Raw genomic sequence first — 24,064 nt, 5'->3', positions numbered from 1 at the left:
ATTATGGACGTTTGAACTTTTGTTTGTTGGTACACAAAGTGTTTGGGGCTACCTTGTGACAAGAAATTACCGTTCACTTGTAACTGGCTGTAAACAGGTTCCTAGGGTCTTGGGGTCTTGGAGATGTCCTTGTTGGGGCTAATGAGAACCCTTAGGACCGTGGTCTTCAAACTTTTTAAGGCCGACCACCCCTCTCTCTAGTGGAGAACACCCCCCCCACACACACACACGCTCCTCAGAATATTTCACAATTATTCTATCAAAAGTGTCCACAGTGTGTGGATGGGAGTTTTGACGAGTATTTGGAATCCCTTCACCTTTGACACTCCCAGCTAGGATATATAAATTACAAGATTTTAGTGATGGCCTATTACAGAGCATAATGCTTCTTTTGGCCAGAGCCTGGAGCACCCACTCCCCCCCCCCTCCCCCTCCCACCCACCCCCTGGGATTACCTGAGGCCCGCCCCCCAGATTGAAGACCCATGCCTTACGATAGCCATATCTTGAGATCTACCAGTCGTAGTTGGATGATTACTTTGTTACTACCTCCCAAATAACCCAATGCGCCTTTGGGTACAGGATTTGAAGCGTCATACAGTGCCATCAAAACTGCAAATTGTGTGAAATGGGTTTCTTTCCATGTAGAAATTGCTGTTAGGCTGTGCTCAAGAGTCCAATCTATGTGAATGTGCGTAGATTATAGTATAGTGTGTATTAAACCAAGGAGAAATGAATGTGTGTAGGGTATACCACTGATGTGTATTAAACCAAGGAGAAATGAATGTGTAGGGTATACCACTGGTGTGTATTAAACCAAGGAGAAATGAATGTGTAGGGTATACCACTGGTGTGTATTAAACCAAGGAGAAATGAATGTGTGTAGGGTATACTACTAGTGTGTATTAAACCAAGGAGAAATGAATGTGTGTAGGGTATACCACTAGTGTGTATTAAACCAAGGAGAAATGAATGTGTGTAGGGTATACCACTAGTGTGTATCAATAAGTAGAAATGAATGTGTGTAGGGTATACCACTAGTGTGTATTAAACCAAGGAGAAATGAATGTGTGTAGGGTATACCACTAGTGTGTATTAAACCAAGGAGAAATGAATGTGTGTAGGGTATACCACTGGTGTGTATTAAACCAAGGAGAAATGAATGTGTGTAGGGTATAGTACTAGTGTGTATTAAACCAAGGAGAAATGAATGTGTTTAGGGTATAGTACTAGTGTGTGTTAAACCAAGGAGAAATGAATGTGTGTAGGGTATACCACTGGTGTGTATTAAACCAAGGAGAAATGAATGTGTGTAGGGTATACCACTGGTGCGTATTAAACCAAGGAGAAATGAATGTGTGTAGGGTATACCACTGGTGTGTATTAAACCAAGGAGAAATGAATGTGTGTAGGGTATACCACTGGTGTGTATTAAATCAAGGAGAAATGAATGTGTGTAGGGTATAGTACTAGTGTGTATTAAACCAAGGAGAAATGAATGTGTGTAGGGTATACCACTGGTGTGTATTAAACCAAGGAGAAATGAATGTGTGTAGGGTATACTACTAGTGTGTATTAAACCAAGGAGAAATGAATGTGTGTAGGGTATACCACTGGTGTGTATTAAACCAAGGAGAAATGAATGTGTGTAGGGTATACCACTAGTGTGTATTAAACCAAGGAGAAATGAATGTGTGTAGGGTATACCACTAGTGTGTATTAAACCAAGGAGAAATGAATGTGTGTAGGGTATACCACTAGTGTGTATTTAAACCAAGGAGAAAGGCCTGGGGTTGTACAATTCACGTCAATAAAGTTCTGTGTGTGAGAGGTCAGTTTACCTCGGATTATGTGACATTGGTCTCCAGACAAATTAGAGTTTGAGGGTTTTATTGGGGTGGTCCATGGTAATGCATTCCCTCGTGTAAGAAAGTTGTGGCTAAAGACTTGTGGTTTGGGCTGGTTCATTTCTCGCTCTGTCCTTTCTCTCCAGAACCACTGGTTCACGTACAACGAGACGATGACTGTGGAGAGCGTGACTCAGGCCGTCTCCAATCTGGCCCTGCAGTTTGGGGAGGAAGATGCGGATCCCGGAGCCATGGTGAGTGCGCCTACATGGGTGCGGAGCAGGTACCCACCCTGCTCTTCCGCAGCACGCCTTATTCTTCCAGACTCGTGTTGTCTCATCTGCACAGCACATCCAGCGCCTTTCTGTTCCCAGACGCCCTCTACTTGCCGACTGTTCTCCCGAGAATCCTTGCTACTATAGGCCGTCTCTCAGGTGGGTCCAAGCCTGTGAAACACTGAATCATCCTCCGCGGTGCCGTGCATTCAAAAACACCTGACGAGGACTCTTCCGGCTTGTAACATTTTTTGCAACTCTTGACACGGGCTGCTTAGAATACACGTCCGTGCAAACTGCAAGGGTAGTCTTGTCGCCTCCACGGTGGGTGGGTGTTCTCTCCTCGGCCCCTTCTGCAGTTGCTCCCGGAGTCTCTGGTGATGTTCTAGCTGTGTCTTTTGTCTTTGCAGAGCCGTCCCTTCGGAGTGGCCCTACTGTTCGGAGGAACGGACGAGAAAGGGCCCCAGCTGTAAGTACAGACTTCTCCTGCGTGTATTAAGGAGGGACGATTAACTTAATTTTGGAAACTTCACCCATTCTCGGGGCTTGCGAGGGTAGAGATGGGGACCTCGGAGCTTTGTCGGGGTAATTTGGGAGGGGGGGGGGGGGGGCGGCGGCGGGGCGTCTGCGTGATGGGCTTTCCCCAGCGCTGAATTTGAGGCGGTAGGTTCCGGTGCCCAGATCCGACGCTCGGTTGGAGAGAAGAGTAGTAAGTGACCTCGTGCTGGCGGGGCCGGCGCAACCCCCTTTAGATTCTCACCTCCTGCCCCATTTTCGTTTCAGCTTCCACATGGACCCTTCTGGGACCTTCGTCCAGTGTGACGCGCGAGCCATCGGCTCTGCCTCCGAGGGTGCGCAGAGCTCCTTACAGGAGGTGTACCACAAGGTAAGGAGAGCAGTCCTATTCAGCTTCTGTGCCAGTGTCTTCCCCCCCCCCCCCCCCCCCCCCCCCGACTTCATGAATCCAGATGGAAAAGTGTAGAGCACGCATCCCTTTGCCTGGTTTTTCACATTGATTTTTATTAGGATAAATGAATGCAGAGTCGCCCTGGTTTACACAGTAACGTGCTTGCCCACAAGGTGGCACTGCTGAGCTGTGATCGATTTTATGGGATCTTTTACAGGCTCATAAAGCTCCCCCACCACCTTACTTTCCGAGCAGTGGCTATGTGAGGCTCCAGTCAGGGCGACTGAAATTGTGCAAATTTGCGTCCGCTGGGTTTTCCGCATAATTATGGATTTGCTACATATATTAAATCCTATACTGCTTTATTTGCAGGTTTTTACAAAAAATGTCTTTCTAGCTCAAACGGATCAACAGTTACTAAAAACACAGTGACACGTTACTGCGCAGTGTAAGGCACTTTGCAAAGGTTGACCGGTCCCCTTTCTGCTGCTTATTGCTGGATTTCGGTGTTAAACTGGTAGTACGAGTTGAAAGCATTGCCCAGAGGGGGTTTACCTTGGTAAAAACGACAACACAATAAAGTAATACTATGATAAAACGTGTCACTCCGCGTTATTTGCCCATTCTAGCCTCATCATTAAGTCACCCTTGCCACATAATTTCAGTGTCCCTGGCTACAGGGGAGCACTTTAGCTGGCACAGGACTTAATGAACTCAGGGTGCCACGCTCCCTTGAACACATTCTGAGTGGGAATATTTCACTTGCTCCAGGGAAGAACAGCTATTGAGCGCTAGTAAATTCATCAGTGAAGAAGGAAATTGACGTTAAGGTAAAGGCAAGTGTGAATTTGTAGGCATGTAGTAAGTTGTTCTCTTAAAACGTTAAAATCGCAGCATGTGAGGTTAAAACTGACCACTGTCTCGGAGGACAAGGTGTCTGGATTTTGAATCTCTTGCATAATAACCAAATATTTGCCATTTGAAGAGGCTCAGTTTGATATAGTTTAGTAAAAATCAATTGTAAGAGTGGCTGTGCCCGTGCACCATCTGTTTCAGAAGGTGCATAGGTGAACGCAGCCAGTATCCCATGGGTTACACTTTCTTAACCGAAGTGTTCATTGAAAATCATCACAATTGATGGATTTAAACGTTTGGTGTAATGTGGTAGTGCCAGTGAGATTCAAGTATTTCTGCTTAGGTGGGTCAGTACGCATTAAATTTTAACATGACGTGAAAGATGGTACCCACTGAACATATGGCTGTTTGTTTTTTTATATGCAATTTGTATGATGCCATAATCTAAGTAGCCTCTTAGTGACGATTGAGCAACATTAGTACTAGCCTAGCCTGGTTTCTGAATCTGCTTTTGTTTCTTCTCAGAATTCAGATTTGGCTGTATACGCATCGCCAGTGGGAGTTTGTTCCTGGGGCCGATGGTCTATTATTGATTGATTCTTTTTCGTGACTGCTGCAGGGGTTCTGTCTTCTCGCAGGCACTCTGTAATCCAGATGTGCATTACTATTGCGGAGTGGTTCATGCAACCCGTAAACTCCTCCTCCTTCCAGTAACCCTATCCTGCCTGTCAACCCGCCTCCCCTGCCCCAGTCCCCCGTGGTGGCGCGGGTCCCCGAGCCAAGCCTGAAAAGCTGCCTTCCTTGACAAGCATTCCCTGCTCATTGGGCTTGCATGCTTTCACTAATGGGTCCCCTTGTTCTAGAGTGTGGTTATGTGACAGTTGTCCTTGCAGTGCTCCCTGCATCTGCACTGCTTTGCTGAGATGATGCCACTAGGGTTGCCTGATCGCTCCATGTAGGCTGTACAGTGCAGGTCCACTTCTGGGTGAAATCTCAGAATTGTTGTCGAGTGGGTGCGTTCAGTTGGAATGAATGAATTGTAAGAGGGGGGAGGTCTCTGGGGGACAGAGGTAAGTACTCCTGGCCACCCCGGGACCCCTCTCCTCCAGGAACGTTACCGAGCTCTAGAGTCAGGCCTCCATGAGAGGAGGGTTACGCATTTATGGTCATGTACACAGACACCAGCACACTACAAAGAGACACCACACCAATAAGTTATAGCCAAACAAGTTCTTTATATATGACTCTGCATCAGGTTAGGGGGTATGTACACTTGGGTTAGGGGTTCGCTTCTTGAATGACCTGGGCGTCTGGCTTGGATAGGCGGGAGACTTTGAGGACAGCTCTGGATACTCAGTCTCTAGTCCTGTCGGTTTGGGAGGGCTGTGGGATTCAGCACTCCTGGTCCGGGTGTTGGGGGCCACGGATCCGGCGCACGGCTCTCAATCCTTGAGCCGCGGGATACGGAGGGCCGCAATGTCGAGGTATTGGGCACACAACTCGCAATCCTTGAGTCGCGTGATACCGATGGTGTTTAGAGCGGCAAGTTTGAGGACAACCCGCCTCTTCGAGCGCTGATGGGTCTTGGCATACTACAGGGTCGGTGGGGGCACGGCGCAGTTCGTAATTCTGAGGGCCTCTAGTTTCCCAGCACTTTCCAGTTCGGTACGCCCTCTTCCTGGTGCGCGGCGTACCTGTGAGTGCGGCGGATCTGCAGGGGCACCACAGTACAGTGCGTACTCTCCTCGTGGCGCAGCGTCCCTGCGGACGGTCTCCAAGCGCTCCGCCGTACGGTGTGAGAGAGAGGTGTGGCTCACTGGTTAGAGGCGGCAGACCCGGAGGCTGAGAACGGCCCGGGACCAGGGTTCGATTCCCGACGCGGCAGGGTCGCGGACCAGGGTCAGCGGACTGATAATTCTCGCCTCGGTGCCCACTTTGGGCAGTGATCACACTCGGTAACTCTGGGCATTAAGCTTGCCTCATCTCTACAACGGCCCCCCACAGACGCCGGGGATGCCTGGCTTCACCTTGGAGATACCCAGCAAGGGACCATCTCACAGGGAAAGCCAGGACGGGTTCCCCAGCGGTCATTCGCGCCAGGATACTCCGGTAGTAATTGAGCGCGCTACAAAACACCTTACATTTACATTTACATTTACTCCTCTGGCTTCACAGTACGATGCGTATGCTGTTGGCTGTACAGTACGATGCGTACTCTGCTGATTTTACAGTACGAGCGTACTCTGCTGGACGTACTCCGCTGACTTCACAGTACAAGGCGTACTTTGCTGGCTTTATAGTTCGGCGCGTACTTTGCTGGCTTTATAGTTCGACGCGTACTCTGCTGGCTTTATAGTACGGCGCGTACTCTGCTGGCTTTATAGTACGGCGCGTACTCTGCTGGCTTTATAGTACGGCGCGTACTCTGCTGGCTTGATAGTACGGCGCGTACTCTGCTGGCTTGATAGTACGGCGCGTACTCTGCTGGCTTGATAGTACGGCGCGTACTCTGCTGGCTTGATAGTACCGCGCCTACTCTGCTGGGCTTTCCAGTATGATTCGCAGAGACTCGAGCCGCGACCACGTCAGCTGTGCTCCAGGAGTCCGAGTCGGGCCGTAGTATCCTTTACTCCCGGGATGAGCCGCGACCAGGTCTGCAGTGCTCTGGGAGACTAAGACGGGACACTGATGTTGTTTCTTCCCTCCGGGCGAGCTGCGACCAGGTTGTCCAGTATTCAACTGCCTCTTCCCGCCAGATCTCCTCATTATATCCTCCCTTCTTCCTTTCAAGTCTTGACCCGGCCAGCTGGTGCCTTGTGGCCTCGGGCTGATTGCTGGCGCCCCTAGACGCTCGTCCTCTTTGAAGTTGGGAGGCGGGGCTTTTCGGCTGCCCGGCAGGGAGTGGGCCGCTCCTGGCAGGAGGTGCGAGTGAAACTCCCCCACCCCATTCTGCTGGGGGAAGGATAGTTACCCATCGCTGGACAGGGGGGTGATGGGAGGGGGCGCAGGTTTTTTGGAGGTTGTGGCGTTGGCGGGCCTGTGTTTCTATTGTGGGTCCCTGGTGCTAGGCTGCCTGCTACTGGGGGGAATTTGGGGGCGCCCTGCTGATGGTGCTACTATTCTTCTGGGATCCGGGGGGGTTCTGGAAGTAGGAAGGCCCACGCCAAGGAGGATGGGTCTAAAACACGTCCCCACCCAAGCTGAAAGGCAGGGAGAACTACTCATCCCCTTGGGAGTTCTCCCCACTGAGGCGGAAAAACCTGGATAGACCATTCTCATTGGCGTGGTCAGTACCCGGGCGGTGTTCGACGGTGAAGTCATCCCCTGGTGGTCAATGGACCACCGCAACAGCTTGGGATTCTCTCCCCTCATCTGCATGAGCCACTTGAGGGGCCGGTGGTCGGTTTGGACCCGGAAGTGAGTTCCGAACAGGTAGGGCCTCAGTTTCTTCAGGGCCCAAACCACTGCAAAGGCCCCCCGCTCGATGGTGCTCCATCTTCGCTCCCTGGGTAGTAATCTCCTACTAAGGAAGGCGACTGGTTGGTCTTGGCCCTCCCTATTTAGCTGGGATAGAACTGCCCCAATGCCATGTTCGGAGGTGTCGGTCTGGACAACAAACTCCCAAGAGTAGTCAGGGACCTGGAGTATTGGGGCGGTGCACATGGCTGTCTTCAAGGTGTCAAACTCCTTCTGACAGGTGGGGGTCCAGTGCACCTTCTTGGGCTGTCTCTTGGAGGTCAATTCTGTCAAGCCCCACTATGCTGCCATACCCCTTAATAAATCTCCGGTAGTAGCCGTTGAGGTAGAGGAAGGCCCTCACTCCGGTCTGGGTCGTAGGGGGTTCCCAGGCCATTATGGCGTCGATTTTGGGTTAGAGGGGCGCCACCTGGCCGCTCCCTACCTGGTGCCCGAGGTAGACCACTGACCCCTGCCCACTGACCCTTGCCCTATCTGGCTCTTACTGGCCTTGATGGTGAGTCCGGCCCGGCGTAGGGCCAGTAACACCTCCCAGAGGTGTTGCAAGTGTTCTCCCCAGTCGGTGCTGAACACTGCAATAACGTCCAGGTATGCAGCGCTGAATTCTTCCAGCCCTGCCAGTACCCGGTTGACCAGTCTCTGGAAAGTGGCCGGGGTGTTCTTCATCCCGAAGGGCATCACCCGGAATTGGTAGTGCCCATCGGGGGTGGAGAAGGCAGATCTCTCTTTTGCTTCTTCAGTGAGGGCCATTTGTCAGTATCCTGATGTCGGGTCGAAAGTACTGAGGTAATGGGCTGCCCCTAGACGGTCAATGAGTTCGTCTGCCCGGGGAATGGGGTGGGCATCCGTTCGTGTGACGGCATTGAGTCCACGGTAATCCACGTAGAACCTTAGTTCGGGCCTGGTCCCTGGAGCGGCCGCTTTCGGGACTAGGACCACTGGGCTGGCTCACGGACTGTCAGAGGACTCCACTACCCCCAGGGCAAGCATTTTGGAGATCTCCTCCTTAATGCAGGATCGGACTTGGTCTGGGACACAATAGGCTTTGTGCCGCACAGGGGTGCTGTCCCCTGTGTCCACGTCCTGGACACACCTATCGGTGACACGGGGACCAGGGAAAAGAGGACCGAGAACTGTCCCAATAGCTGGCGAAAGTCCAAGTGCTGTTCAGGGGTCAGGGAGGGGGAGGGGCTCACTCCCTCCACAGAGCCATCCTTTTCCTTAGCACACAGGAGATCGGGTAGGGGCTCGGTCTCCTCCTCCTCCGCCCCGTCATCGGTGGCTCGGAGCATGCTCACCTCAGACCGCTCGAAGTGGGGTTTGAGGCGGTTCACGTGGAAGACCCTCAAAGGGTTCCTCGGGGACTGTACATCCACCAGGTAGGTGACCTGGCTCTTGCGCTCCACCACTTTAATGGGACCGGTCCCTTTGTCCTGGAGGGCGCAAGTTCCCACCGGGGCCTTCACCCAGACCTGCTGACCAGGCTGAAACTCGACCACAGTGGCATTCTGGTCATACCAGCGTTTCATTTCCTCCTGGCTAGCCTCAAGGTTGGCCTCTGCGAGTTCCCTGAATTTCTGAGTCTGATTCCTTAGGGCCAGGATGTAGCGGAATACGTCCTGGGGAGGGTTTCGGGGGGGGCGTCTCCCAGCCCTCTTTGACTAGGTTTAGCGGTCCGCGGATGGGGTGACCATAGAGTAGTTCAAAGGGGCTGAAGGGACTTCTGGGGACTTCCCGGTACGCGAACAAGAGGCAGGGTAGGAGGATGTCCCACTTCAACCTCAGGGGCTCCTCCAGGCCCATGATCATTCCCTTGAGGGTCCGGTTGAATCTCTCAACCAGACCATTGCCTTGAGGGTGTACAGGGTGGTAAACTTGTACGTCACCCCGCACTCCTGCCACAGGGACTTCATGTATTTTGAAATGAAGCTGGTCCCCAGGGGAATCCCACCCGGGAGAATATTCCCATCAGGGCCCGCCCCACCACGGGGAATGTCACTGTTCGGAGGGGGATGGCCTCAGGATACCTGGTGGCATGGTCCACCAGGATGAGGATGAACCTGTGGCCCATGGTGGTCCGGGGGTCCAGAGGTCCCACAATATCGATTCCGACCCGCTCAAAGGGTGTACTGACCACCGGAAAGGACTGGAGAGGGGCCTTGTGCCTTCCCCAATCTTCCCACTGGCCTGGCAGGTTTGGCAGGACTGACAGTGGGTCGCTACGTTGTGGCACATCCTGGGCCAGTAGAAATGGGTGACCAGCCGGTGATAGGTCTGATCTTGTCCCAAGTGCCCGGCTAGAAGCACTTCGTGAGCCAGGCCCAGTAGGAAGTCTCTGAAACATAGGGGTACCACCAGCACCCGGGCTGACCCTAGCTCAGCAGACTTAGGCTCGCTGTAAAGGAGACCATTCTCCCAGTAGATCCAGTGGGACCCGGACTGGTCTCCGGCCGCCTGGGCGGTGGCCTGTTGCCGTACGCCCAAGAGAGTGGGGCAGGTGGTCTGTTCCTGGCAGAACTCTTCCCGGGAAGGTCCACCCTCCTGTCGCCATTGGTTCAACCCCTGGAGGTCCCCCAGCTCTGCGATCTGCTCGCCGGTAGGGCCCCAGGCATCTCCTTCCGGGTTGGTGTCCCCTAGGGGGGTCGGGACTGGAGGGGTCAGGTTGGCCGCCCTCCCCTTCTCCCCCCTCTCAGGCGGGGCTCTGGGCCCTTCCTTCTGGTCCCACTCCTTCTGGAGCACTCATCCGTGCAGCCATGGCCCAAGTGGTGGCGCACACCCACTCGGGTAGGCCCATCATCCTCAGATGGGTTTTTCGCTCCACCTGTGTCCGCGGACAGGTCTCCAGGTTGTTGCCCAGTAAACCATCGACTGGCATGGAGGTTCGGATCGCTACCTGCCGGATGCCAGATACTCCCTCCCATTCAAAGGGAATTTGCAGAGGCTCTCAGAGTTGTTGGCCGCAATGACGGGACAGAGGACGTGAGGGACAATCTGTTCTTTGGATACCAAGTGACAGCGAACAGACGTGACACTGGCACGGTGTCGCGGAGGGCCTCTACCCGGTGTCCGTTGACGGTCACCCACTGCGCGTACTTCGTAGTGTTGGGTGGTAGCGGGGTTTTGGGGACCATTCCTCCATCCCCTAGGGAAACCAGGGACATCGCTACGGGTTCCCACTCCTCGGGAGCTTCTAACTCCTCCTCGAGGGTGATTGCTGTCAGGTGACAGGCGGGGTCGCCAGAGATGGTGGAGCTTTTTGAAGAGGGGACACTGGGGGTCACTGGCATAGTGGCCTGGTTGTTGGCATTTGTAACAAGCTGTGGAGGTCCTTAGCCCCGGTCTGCGGGGGTGGGGCCCAGGCCCTGGTAGGGGGGAAGATGGTGATTCTGGCGGCTGTTTTCCTTGGGTGCTACGTTGGGGCCCTGGCGGGAACTCCCGCAGCATACCTTGGCCTCCCCCACCCCCCCCCCCCCCCAACCCCCCCTCGCTTTCGGGGGCCCTTCTCATTTTTAGCATAGTCACCCACTGGGCCCCTGGGGACCCGGGTGTTCTCCCAGCGGTCTGCCTCCACAGCAAGCTTTCTAGGGTTAGTAAGCTTGCTGTCAAGGAGGTGCTGACGCAGTTCTACGAAGCAATTTAAGGAAAGGTGCTCCCAGGCTATCAGTTCAAATATTTCTTCGAAAGTGGTGACCTTGCTGCCCTTGATCCAACCTTCTAAGGCTCTACTGTAAAAGTTGACGTATTCTACCCAGGTGGTACCCGGGAGCTTCTTGCAAACCCGGAACCGCTGCCGGTACATCTCTGGGGTGAGCCCGTACCTCTCTAACAGGGCCTCATTCATATGGCTGTAGGAATTCAGTACTGTGGACGGTAGCTCTAGCAAGGTATCCCTCCCTTCGCTTAGGAACCGCCCCCACAACCCGGCCCCCAATTCTTCTCAGGGACCCAGCGGGAGGTCATCGCGACCCCATAGGCTTTTAGTCCATTGTTGGATATCATCATTCCTATAATACTCCTTGACTATGTCTTTGGGGATGTGGACCTTGGTTTCTACCGAGAAAGCGGGGTTCCTCTGTTCCCCGGGGGCCGGCTTCCTCACTCCTAGCCTTGAGCTCAAGCTCCTTCAGGCTCTGTTCGTGCTCTAATTGTAGTTTCCTGCCCTCATGCTCTCGCTGCAACTTCTTTTCTTCCAACTCCCCTTGTAACCTCACTTCCTCTATAGCTAACTTCCGTTGTGCTAATTTGAACTCCCCTTCAATTTTGAGCTTAGCTTATGGGCTCTGCTTCTCTCTCGGTCTGCTAGCTCCCCGGGGGACAGTCTTCTATCTGACTGGTTACTGCGCGCAGGGGAGGCTGCTCTCTCTTTCTCAGGGACCCTGGTTTCGTCCTGCCACGCATTCCCAACACCGTTCTCTTCTACTGGGGGAAGCTCGGCTCTGGACTCTACCCAGGCCCTCAGGGCCTTCTGGAGATCTTCCTTGGTACTCAGGCCAGTGGTAGGGATTTGAGCGTCTTTACAGAACTGTTTCAGTTCTTTGTGGGTGTAGGTGGCTAATTGTTCTTCTTGAAAGATTGGGTTCCCATTGGGTGCGGTAAGACTCATGGTGGTCGGGGGGGGGGGTAACCCTCCTTCAACTAGTTAGGTAGATATTTGGGCAAGAAGGTTCAGTTCAGCAATCTCAGGGCTCTGTTGGGCTTCGCCCTTGCTATGTAGTGTGTCAGCTGCTCCCCTATACAATGGCCACAAATGCTGATTCGGATCCTTCCGTTGCTTCCAGTGTAAGAGTGGGGAGGTATCTGGGGGACAGAGGTAAGTACTCCTGGCCACCCCGGGACCCCTCCTCCAGGAACGTTACCCAGCTCTAGAGACAGGCCTCCATGAGAGGAGGGTTACACATTTATGGTCATGTACACAGAGACACCAGCACACTACAAAGGGAAAGCCAAACAAGTTCTTTATATATGACTCTGCATCAGATCAGGGGTATGTACACTTTGGTTAGGGGGTTCAGGCTCTCTTCTTGAATGACCTGGGCGTCTGCCTTGGATAGGCGGGAGACTTTGAGGACAACTCTGGATACTCAGTCTCTAGTCCTGTCGGTTTGGAGCGGCTGTGGGATTCAGCACTCCTGGTCCGGGTGTTGGGGGCCACGTATCCGGCGCACGGCTCTCAATCCTCGAGCCGCGGGATACGGAGGGCTGCAATGTTGAGGTATCAGGTGTACGACTTTCAATCCCTAAGTCGCGTGATACCGATGGGATTCAGAGCGGCAAGTTTGAGGACCACCCGCCTCTTCGAGCGCTGATGGGTCTTGGCGTACTACAGGGTCAGTGGGGGCACGGCGCAGATCGTAATTCTGAGGGCCCCTAGCTGTGCATATTCTGCAATCTGGTGGTTGGGTCCGGAATCGTAGTCTTTTTTTCTCTCTTTTTTTTTTTTTTTCGTAGCCCAGGTGGGCGTCTACGTCCCACCATTTGGTGTACCTTCAGTGACGTCGGCATGCTTCCGGCGGAAGCTCCCACCCTTGGGCGCCATCTTCAGATTCTTTTTTCCGCCATTGGTTCTGGATCGTCGCGTGAAGCTCCTGAAGTTTTGGAGGAGAAAAGGAGAAAAATACGCGAATTTCTTCAGGAAAAAACTCGAAGACCAGGAGAAGATTATCATAAGAGCCGGGACGACGAAGAAGGAGAGGAACCTCGAGATCTTCGACGTCCAACGGTGAATGCGCACACAGGGGGCCCCCTGAGCGCAGTAATGGACAACACACCATTTAAATTCTGCCGTAATTGCCACCACAAGTACTCGCAGAGAGACCAGCACCCGGTCTGCAACCTCTGTCTGCCTAGCGACCAAGGGAGCAAGGACTGCAATGCCTGCTCATTCTTCACGCCGAAGACGCTGAGGATTTGGGAAAAAACAGAGGATAGCTCACCACACGATGCTGGGCAAGGGCAAGGCCCCGTCTATGTACGACCTGGGCCTCTCCACCGACGACTAGGACAACATCGCCGAAGGTCCAGATGTCTCCACGGTCCCAGAGACCGATAAGAAATCGACAGATAAGGTAGGAGAGTCTACGACCCCGAAACTCTCGACAGGGCCTCGAAAACCTGAGGCTGACTCTCGAAAATCAGAGTCTAGAACCTCGAAGGGAGCACCGGCGTCAATCTTCGACAACCGAAGCTGCGGTCCCCGAAAAACAGCCCAGCGGATCCTTCGAGAAGGACTCCCAGGCGGCAAAGACCAGCGAAAAACCAAGGTCGTCGAAGCAAGCTCCCGAAAAGGGATCCTCGACTTCGAAGGAGAAGGAGCTGAGAGCCTCTCCGACGTCGACGGAGCCGTCGAAGAGGGCGGCCGAAACGCTCGACGCCGAGCAGGCCGCACAGATGGAGAGAAAGAAAAGAAGGCTCGAGGCCGAGATGGAAAACATCATCCAGAGAAAGAACGACTTCGAAGACAAAATGAAAAGCTTCAGGATCCCCCTCGAAGCCCACAACGGTCCTTAAAGAGATAGAAGAACACGAGGAGTTCGACGCCGAAGAGCCGCCGAAAACTCCGGAGCCCTCTGAGCAGGGAGAAGAGGAGGACCTCTGTTACACAGAGGGTGATTATGGGGACCCGCATTCGAGCTACGGCTCTGGATCCTCGACGACTCAGGGCCAGGATTGGCAGGACATCGAGGCCGAAAACCCGGAGGAGCCTGTGGAGACATACCCCTCGAGGCCTTCGCCGCCAGATGACATTGGGGCCTACTATGAGGTCGTCAAGAAGGCTGAAGCAGCTCATGGAGTCAAATTGGAGGAGGAGAAGGCTAAGGCAGAATTCCTGCTGGAAACCTTGCTCCCCGCTCCGACATAAAGCCACTTCCTGCCCATGCTAAAGAGTATTATGGCACAGGGCAAAGAGGCGTTCAGAGAACCAGCTACCTGCAGGTCAGTCATGCCAAGGACCGAGAAAAAGTACAAGTTCTCCTCCCAGGACCCCCCCCCTTACATCCAGGGGACAGTTTCAGCAGACTCCATTATAGCCGCAACGGCCAGAAGGGCCAACGTCCCAACAACATCTGGGCCACCACCTGACCAGGAAAGCAGGAGGATGGACCTAACTACCAGAAAAATGTAGAGAAACGCAGCAATGCACTGGAGGATGGCAAACTCCAACGCCCTTCTCAACAGGCACCAGTACCAGCATTGGGACGAGATGAACCAATTGCTCAAGCACCTCCCAGAGGAACACCAGCAGAGAGCTGCTCACCTCGTGGAAGAGGGGAAAAGCATTGCAAACTTGTGCCTGAAGACAGCCTTGGACGGGGCAGAAACATCCAGCAGGCTGATGGCTATAGGAATCACAGAGAGAAGAGCCTGGCTCAGTATCTCAGGCTTCAAGACGGAGGTTCAAAACAACATCCTGAACACCCCTTTCAATGGAGAAACACTGTTCGGAGCCCCAGTTGATGAGCAACTCGCCCAACTAAAGAAAGACAACGTGACTGCAAGGTCCATGGGGTCTCTGCAATTCAGGGGGATGAGAAGAGGCACTCCTACGCGGAGGCCGAACAGAAGGGGTGGAAACCAGCAAGGACAACCACACCAATCGTTCCACCAGGATCAACAGAGTGACAACCAAGGTCACCAGGGCCAGCAGAAGCAAAACGAACTACCAGAACAGAAGCTAGTCCTTTCGCGGGAGAGGAAACTGACGGGGCCAGAGAAGGAGAGGCGGTGAACAACCCCCCTCTAAGTAACTTCACACAGGAAAAGGTGCTCACCCACTCAAACCCTCCGAGGGAAGAGCACGGAAAAGCAAAGAGGAGAGGGCTACACGGACAAGACACAAAAGAACATGTAACACCAGTAGGAGGCAGGCTGAGATTTTTCCTCCGAGAGTGGAGGAAAATAACCACCGACAAGTGGATATTCAACATCATACAGTTCGGATACTGCATAGAGTTGGAAAGGAGGCCACCAAATAGAAAGCCAAAGAAAAGAGAGCACTCTGGAAGGGAGCTGCAATTGCTCCAAGAGGAAGCTTAAGAACTCCTCCTCAAAGAGGCCATCAAACCGGCCCCTTTCAAAGAACGGAAAAGGGGAGTGTACTTAAACTCCTGGTGCCAAAAGTGGACGAAAGCCTAAGACCCATCCTGGATCTACGGTTCCTAAACAAATATGTAAAGAAATTCAAGATGACGTCCCTACAAGAGGTCATCCCACAGATAAAGGTCGGGGACTTCTTGTCCACCATAGACCTCAAAGATGCGTACCTGCACATCCCCATGAGCAGGCAGCAGGGAGAAACGTCACTACCAGAAGGGGGCGAGCTCTGACTGTGAGGACAGTGAGCAAGATCTTGGGAATGATGGCGTCATGCATACACCTGGTCCCCAATGTACGCCTGCAGATGAGACCACTCCAAGAGTGGCTGCAACAGCAATGGCCACAAGCTACAGGAAGTTGGGAGGATCTAGTGGTCGTAACGCACAAAGTGCAGGAAGAAATAAAGTGGTGGACCAAAGAAAGGATAACAATAGGGAAGCCTCTAACGCTACTGGACCCAACAGTGATCATCACCACAGACGCATCCCAGAACGGATGGGGCGCACACATGAACAAGCTCAGAGTGAAGGGTCTATGGAGCCCAGGGGATGCGGTCGAACACATCAATTACCTGGAGCTGAAAACAGTGTTGCTTGCCCTCAAGGCCTTTCAGAAACAACTGTACAACCAGAAGGTGCTGATACAGACAGACAAAACCACAACGATGTTTTACATCAACAAGCAGGGGGAACACAATCATTCCCTCTGTCAAGCTTGGCACAGGAGATCTGGAGATTGACAATACCACTCAAAATAGACCTGCTAGCCATACACCTGCCAGGGAAGGACAATGTAGAAGCAGATTGGCTCAGCAGGCAAACTTCAGCATCCCACGAGTGGGAACTCAACATACAGGAAACAGAGAGACTATTCTGGAGGTGGGGCACTCCGACAATAGACCTGTTTGCAACACGCCAGAATGCAAAATGCCAGTACTTTGCATCCAGACAACCAGAGGCACTGTCCCAAGGGAATGCCCTATGGATAAGCTGGTCAAAAACATTTGCCTACGCTTTTCCCCCGATACCACTGATTCCCAGGGTTCTCAACAAATGAATGAAGAGCAACATGACGCTCATCCTGGTGGCACCACAATGGGCCAGGCAGACCTGGTTCTCGCAGATAATGGAGATGGCACAGGGTCCACCCCACAAATTCTCAAAAAGAAAAGACCTACTCTCCATGGACTAGGGAGAAGTTCTACACCCAGAGCCGGAGGGCCTCAGCCTATCAGCTTGGTTCCTGAGGACTTAGAGTTCGCACATCTGAAACTACCAGATAGCACTCTATGGGTGCTGCGAGAGGCAAGGAGGCCCAGCACACACAAGTGCTATGGGGAAAAATGGAAAAGATTCCCTCAATGGTGCTGCAAGAAAAAACTCCAGAGAAAGCTGACCAAGGAATCAACGGTGCTAAGATACCTCACACACCTATTAAGAGCCAGTAAGAGAGTTGACACAAACCAGAAAGAAATAAGAAAACTCAGAGAAAATGAAAGAAGTATGAGCGAGAAAATGGAATCGCTTGAAAACCAGGCGAGAAGGAATAACCTAAGGGTCCTTAACGTGCCGGAGAATATGGAGGGTACGGACATTAAAAAATGTATTCTCTCTTTTTGAAAAACATTTCTTATGGTCCAAGGAAGTCAATCTTACAGACGACATACAGAGGGTACACCGCGACCCTTTCAGGAAAAACAAAGACAGGAAGACACCGAGAAAAATCCTGATAAACTTTAAAACATATACACTGAAAGAAAGACTACTTAGTGAAGGTCTAAAACAGGGTACTTTGAAAGAGGACAACTGGTCCTTCAGGATTCGCTCAGACATATCCAAGACTACCCAAGACAGACAGTGGGAGTTAGGACAACATATGCAGGAACTAAAATCTCTTGGAGCCAATGTCCAGATGAAATTCCCTGCCGCATTAAGGATAATGTGGAAAAATAAGATGCACAACATCAGAGACCCCAGAGAGGTAGAAACCTTTATTGAGCAAATAAAAGATCAACTACGAACTGAAACAGAACCCCAAGCAAGATGAATATCACAAAATCTAGGCGAAGCAACGAGCTCGAATAGGGCGAAGAATACCGCCCCAAAAGAAGAAGGGAGGCTTCCTCAGGGTGGGAAACAATGAACCCCACAAAAAAAGCAAATATCTCATAAAAAGAATGCACGGGTGGGGAGCAAAATAGGGAAAAAAAATTGAAAAAATGTCCTCAGCGCTCACAGTAAAAGGAATTATTGGGACCCACAGAACACGAAAAAAACAAGATGCTCATAACAGGAATGGCGACAAAATATAAACAATTCAAGGTACTCTCTTGGAATGTTAATGGACTCAGGACACCTAGCAGAAGGAGAAGGATTCTTGAATATCTGAAGGAAGTAGACAGCGAGATAATTATCCTACAAGAGACGCACCTCCTAAGTACGGAATGGGAACAAATAATGAAGAATCTGAAATGGGTTGACACCTATGTTTGCACAAATCAAGAATGCAATATCAAAGGCATAATAATAATTCTTAAAAAAACACTTAAAGCCAAAATTGAGCACAAATCAGTTGATAACAAGGGAAGATGGGCTTTTATTAAGGTAAGAATATACGAAAATTCATACACCTTGGCAGGGTATTATGGCCCAAATATAGATAGCCCACCCCCCCTACAAAAACTGTACACAGAACTACTGTCAACAACTGCCCCAATAATATTAGGTGGAGATAACAATATTTTAATAGATCCGAGCCTAGACAGACATCCCCCAGGGAAACAGTCAAATCTCCCAAAAATGAGAGAATGGCTAGGTAATTATAAAAATGACCTGGGTTTGCTGGATATGTGGAGAGAGAAAGGAGACAAAAAATATCCCTACACTTTTAACAATAAAAAAACTTGGTCATAGATCACGAATTGACTACTTCTTAATAAATGGTACATTGCAAGACAAAGTCAAGAACATAGAACATTTACCAGAACATCTATCTGATCACTCGGCGGTACAACTAACCATGCAAATAACGAAAAATAATGTACAATCAAGATGGACGGTAGACCGCACAATATTACTAGATCCACAGGCAGCAGAAGAACTGGAGACAACAGCCAATTTTTTTAAGGATAACCAAATTGGTACATCAAAACAAAATATCTGGGACACATATACAGCGGTTATTAGAGGCAAGTTATTAAGTTTGGGTTCACACAGAGCCAGGACTGCAAAATTGGAAATTGGAGGTATGGAAAGTGATATTAAAGAACTTGATCTCAAGATAATGGTGGACGCTACTCCAGATGTAAAAGAATCGATAGAGAAACAAAGGCAAGAACTAAAGGAAAGACTGGTAAATCTCCTGGAAAATAAAGTAAAGACTAGATGGGAAGCCAGTAAGTTATCTAATCATGAATATTGAGAAAAATGTGGAAAACTGTTGGCCTGGAAGACGAAAAAAGAGCAAACTAGAAACAAAATAATCTGCATTCAACGAAATAATATAAACAAAACTGAGGACTCCATAATAATGCAGGAATTTGTGAAGTTTTTCTCTAATTTATATAAGGAGGATGTAAATCCCACAGAGGAACAGATCCAGAAGTACCTAGAACATATACCCCTTCCACAACTAACCGAAATGGAAAAAGAAGAGCTAAATAAAGATATCACAGTAGAAGAGGTTAGAACCATCATAAAAGGCCTAAAAAAAGGTAAAGCAGCTGGCCCGGACACCTTACCAAATGAGTTCTACCAGATTTTAAGAGACTCTCTGGCGTCACCATTAACAGAATTACTAAATCTAACATATAAAAAAAGAGATAAAATCCCAGATTCCTGGAACGACGCAACAATTAGCATTATTTTAAAGCCAGGAAAAAACCCAGCAATATGTGAGTCATACAGACCCATCTCACTGCTTAATTGTGATTCCAAAATTTATATGCAGGTCATGGCGAAAAGACTAGCAGTGATAATGACTAAACTGATAAATCCTGATCAAAAAGGGTTCATAAAGGGTAGGCAAATACAAGAAATCACACACGAACTTTTTGCCGCAATAGATATAGCCATCGCAGAAAAAGTACCACTAACCATAATCGCTTTCGACGCTGCCAAAGCGTTTGACAGAGTAAACTGCTCATTCCTTAACAAAGTCATCAATAAATATAATCTAGGAGAAAATTTCGGCAACATGGTGGCAGAGATATATACCAAACCAAGGGCTAAAGTATTAGTCAATGGGAACCTCACAAAGAACATTGACATACAAAGAGGGACAAGGCAAGGATGCCCACTGTCACCCCTGCTTTTAATTTATATATTGAAGCCCTTGCAGTCTCACTAAGAAATCATGCCACAATAACCCCATTTCAGCATCCGGATTGGTCGAAAAAAGTGGCACTGTATGCCGACGACTTGATGATTTTTACAAATGACTATAATAGCTCTTCGGTTGCAATAGAGTCCACAATAACCAAGTTCGGAAGAGTATCAGGATACCTTACAAATCAAGAAAAAACCGAGGCTATGAGCTGGAACACAACCGTCAACAATCCATATACAAAAGAAAAAATAAAATACTTAGGTATCACATTAGTGAAAGACAGAGAAAAAATACCACAGATAAATCTGAATAGAATCGCCATTGAAACCACAAAATTACTCAAAGTATGGGATGGGCTACCTCTTAGTTTCCTGGGGAGATCAAATATAGTTAAAATGTCTATTGTGCCTAAATTCACCTATCTATTTAATACAATTCCACTGGAATTCAAGAGAGATGCCTTGAAGAAGATACACGGAAAAATCACAAGTTTTATTTGGTCATCGAAAGGAGCAAGGATATCTTGGAAAAAACTAAGGAGAGGAAAACATGAAGGGGGAATAGCAAGTCCTGATCTTATTGAATACTGTAAGGCAGTACGGCGCGTACGCTGCTGGCTTGATAGTACGGCGCGTACTCTGCTGGCTTGATAGTACGGCGCGTACCCTGCTGCCTTGATAGAACGGCGCGTACTCTGCTGGGCTTTCCAGTACGATTTGCAGCCACTCGAGCCACGACCACGTCAGCTGGGCTCCAGGAGTCCGAGTCGGGCCGTATATTTCCTTTACTCCCGGGATGAGCCGCGGCATGGTCTGCAGGGCTCTGGGAGACTCGGACGGGACACCGAAGTCGTTTCTTCCCTCCGGGCGAGCCGTGACCAGGTCTGCAGGGCTCTCGTCGTCCAGTATTCAACTGCCTCTTCCCGCCAGATCTCCTCGTTATATCCCCTCTTCTTCCTTTCAAGTCTTGACCCGGCCAGCTGGTGCCTTGTGGCCTCGGGCTGATTGCTGGCGCCCCTGGCCATCTGGCGCTCGTCCTCTTTAAAGTTGGGAGGTGGGGCTTTTCGGCTGCCCGGCAGGGAGCAGGGCCGCTCTTGGCAGGAGGTGCGAGTGAAACTCCCCCGCCCCATTCTGCTGGGGGGAAGGATAGGTGAGGTAATGGGGGGGGGGGGGGCAGGTTTCTCGGAGGTTGTGGCTCTGGGGGGGATGGCGCTGGCGGGCCTGTGTTTCTATCGTGGGTCCCTGGTGCTAGGCTGTCTGCTACTTGGGGGAATTTGGGGGCGCCCTGCTGATGGTGCTACTATTCTTCTGGGATCCTGGGGGGGGGGGGGGGGGTTCTGGAAGTAGGAAGGCCCACGCCAAGGAGGACGGGTTTAACATGAATGAATAAATGAATGGTCAGATTTGTTAAGTGAACGCCCATGGCTAGCAGCCTGGTGCTCTGTGTCGAGCTCCTTGCAGGCGCTGTGCTCGGATATTGATTCATATACTGTTTTGTTGCAGTCCATGACGCTGAAGGAGGCAATCAAGTCTGCCCTGACGATCCTGAAGCAAGTGATGGAGGAGAAGCTGAACGCCATCAACATTGAGGTAGCTGTGCTTGGATGTATTAACACTGCACAGATGCAGCGTGCGCTGCCACCATGGAGGGGCGCTGCACCCTTCTGGCTGAGGATCCTGGAATTGGGGAAACCTTATGTTTTTAGGGTCAACTGCTGCTGGGGCCCTACTAGTCTCTTACCCTTCAGCAGCGCAGAAGGGTACGAGACTAGACATGACCCTTAGCGTGGGAGTGTTCTCTGAAGCATCACTTGATACTCGCGTGGCTTCACTCGGAGATCACTCTGTATCTGAGCACCTGGTAAGCAATGCTTCCATCACATGTAATATGCATCCCAGTACTGTGCTGGTTATCACGTGGTACAGCTTGTCCTGCACAGGCTGTGATGCAGGCCCCTGGCACGAAGGAGACTTCACATAGAGAGAGTGCCCCTGCTGCACTGCCAGGTGCGGCTCTGCATGCTCCCGCGACAAGGTGCTCTCTGTCTGCTGGGACGGGTGGGGATCCTCCCCGAGTCCGGTTATTTCTGGAGCGGTGGTTTATTTTAAGATGTGGGCGAGTGTCTGGCCCTGAGCGAGGCGAGATTCCCCTATGACAGCATCCGTCAGCGGAGCCGCCGCAGCTGTTCAGCTCCTACTCTGCCCTGCTTCCTAACCTGCCTTCTCTTTCTCTTTGCAGCTTGCAACAGTGGAGCCCGGCAAACTGTTCCACATGTACTCCAAGGAGGAGCTGGAGGAAGTCATCAAAGACATATGAGCCCCTGCAGCTCACCCTTCCCTCCACGGCCCAGTGAGCTCATTCCGCCGGGGGTGGGGGGGCAAGGGCTGTTTTTTTCTATTTTTTGTTTTTCTATCCGTGATTTTTAGTGTCTGGTGTATGAGCAGATGCACCACACTGAACACAATTGTTTGTTTGGAGTTTGTTCTTACAGATTCTGTACATAATTATAATTCTGGACTGGAAAAAAATTAAAATGAAACCTTTTGTTAGTCTTGTTTTTTCCTCATTCTATTGCGTGTTTGAAAATTAGATCTGATGTGTAGTTCTGTGTTCCTACCGTGCTCTTTATTTTTTTTATTGTTTTTTTTACCATCTCTCCTGCGGCAGCGCATGCACCTTTGCTTGCGAGAGATATTGTACAACAAGGAGCTTGAGGCCACCATTGCTTACCATTCATTGGCTTCACTGTCTCTTATTTTCTGCCACCGAATTGGGCAGCATGTGCTGGCTTCAGTTCCTCTTTCCTCAGGATCATGGAACAAGTACAGATTGCTTTATCTTGATTAGGGTCCTCCCTCTTCTGGTGCTGTGACTAAGGTACTGTTTATTTTTCCTTCCTGTCGTGTTGCTCATATTATGTAAATACGTGCCCTCTCCCTCTTATTCATCTTATACATTTGTGTTCTCCGCTTACTGTAAATATTCTATACACCGAGCATTTGTGTATTGCGGATTGGTGTCAGTACAACGCGGATTTTTACAACGCATTCCGTTACAACGGAATTTTTACAACGCAGGATCCATTACATCGGATGCCATTACAACGCATGGCATTACATAGCAGATGCTATTACAACGCATACCATTACATCGTAAGTATAGGTAAGTATACCTTTTTAAAAAAAATGTTAAGTTAATTTAATTAATTTAATTAAAATACATTTTGAAATAGCCATTAATTTAATAAAATAATATCTATTTAATAAATGTAATTTTAATAAAAAAAGGAAATAATTTAATTTAATTAAAATAATGAAATTAATTTAATGTACATATTTTTATAATTGAAAATAAATTAAATTAATTGAAATAATTTATTTAATTTAATTAATTTAATTTAAAAATGTAATTAATGTAATAAAATTAATTTAATTTATTAAATATATTTTAATTAATTTAAAAATGGTAAATATAATTTAATTATCCCAAAACACAAACCCTGCCCTAAAACCTAAAAACACCCCTGTACCCCAAAACCCAAACCCTGCCCTAAAACCTAAAAACACCCCTGTACCCCAAAACCCAAACCCTACCCTAAAACCTAAAAACACCCCTGTACCCCAAAACCCAAACCCTACCCTAAAACCTAAAAACACCCCTGTACCCCAAAACCCAAACCCTGCCCTAAAACCTAAACACACCCCTGTACCCCAAAACCCAAACCCTGCCCTAAAACCTAAACACACCCCTGTACCCCAAAACCCAAACCCTGCCCTAAAACCTAAAAACACCCCTGTACCCCAAAACCCAAACCCTGCCCTAAAACCTAAAAACACCCCTGTACCCCAAAACCCAAACCCTGCCCTAAAACCTAAAAACACCCCTGTACCCCAAAACCCAAACCCTGCCCTAAAACCTAAAAACACCCCTGTACCCCAAAACGCAAACCCTACCCTAAAACCTAAAAACACCCCTATACCCCAAAACCCAAACCTTACCCTAAAACCTAAAAACACCCCTGTACCCCAAAACCCAAACCCTGCCCTAAAAACACCCCTGTACCCCAAAACCCAAACCCTACCCTAAAACCTAAAAACACCCCTGAACCCCAAAACGCAAACCCTTCCCTAAAACTTAAAAACACCCATGTACCCCAAAATTACTTAAATTAATATATTTAATTTATAATATTTAAAAACATAAATAAATATTTTTATTTATAATTAATAATAATTAAATCAATTAAATAAAATAAAAAAAATATATATACTTACCAATACTTAC

At 49.8% G+C, this 24,064-nt stretch overlaps 1 protein-coding gene and 1 pseudogene across 1 annotated transcript in view; both read left to right on the top strand.

Annotated features, from left to right (window-relative positions):
- PSMA5 (proteasome 20S subunit alpha 5) overlaps positions 1–22,329 on the top strand; it is a 64,211-nt gene extending 41,882 nt beyond the window's left edge. The window contains exons 5-9 of the mRNA XM_086923560.1: positions 1,993–2,100; positions 2,532–2,590; positions 2,905–3,007; positions 21,283–21,369; positions 22,019–22,329. Of these exons, the coding sequence (XP_086779686.1) occupies positions 1,993–2,100; positions 2,532–2,590; positions 2,905–3,007; positions 21,283–21,369; positions 22,019–22,096 (435 nt within the window). The 3' untranslated portion in view covers positions 22,097–22,329. The remainder of the gene's footprint in view (positions 1–1,992; positions 2,101–2,531; positions 2,591–2,904; positions 3,008–21,282; positions 21,370–22,018) is intronic.
- On the top strand, positions 13,748–15,086 carry LOC147712889 (uncharacterized; annotated as a pseudogene).
- Positions 22,330–24,064: the final 1,735 nt, after the last annotated feature.

This window comes from Lissotriton vulgaris, chromosome 5, assembly GCF_964263255.1.
Source record: "Lissotriton vulgaris chromosome 5, aLisVul1.2, whole genome shotgun sequence".
In the NCBI taxonomy this organism is placed as follows: Eukaryota; Metazoa; Chordata; class Amphibia; order Caudata; family Salamandridae; genus Lissotriton; species Lissotriton vulgaris.
Note: the sequence above shows the minus strand (reverse complement) of the source record. Positions and strands in the feature narration are given on the sequence as shown.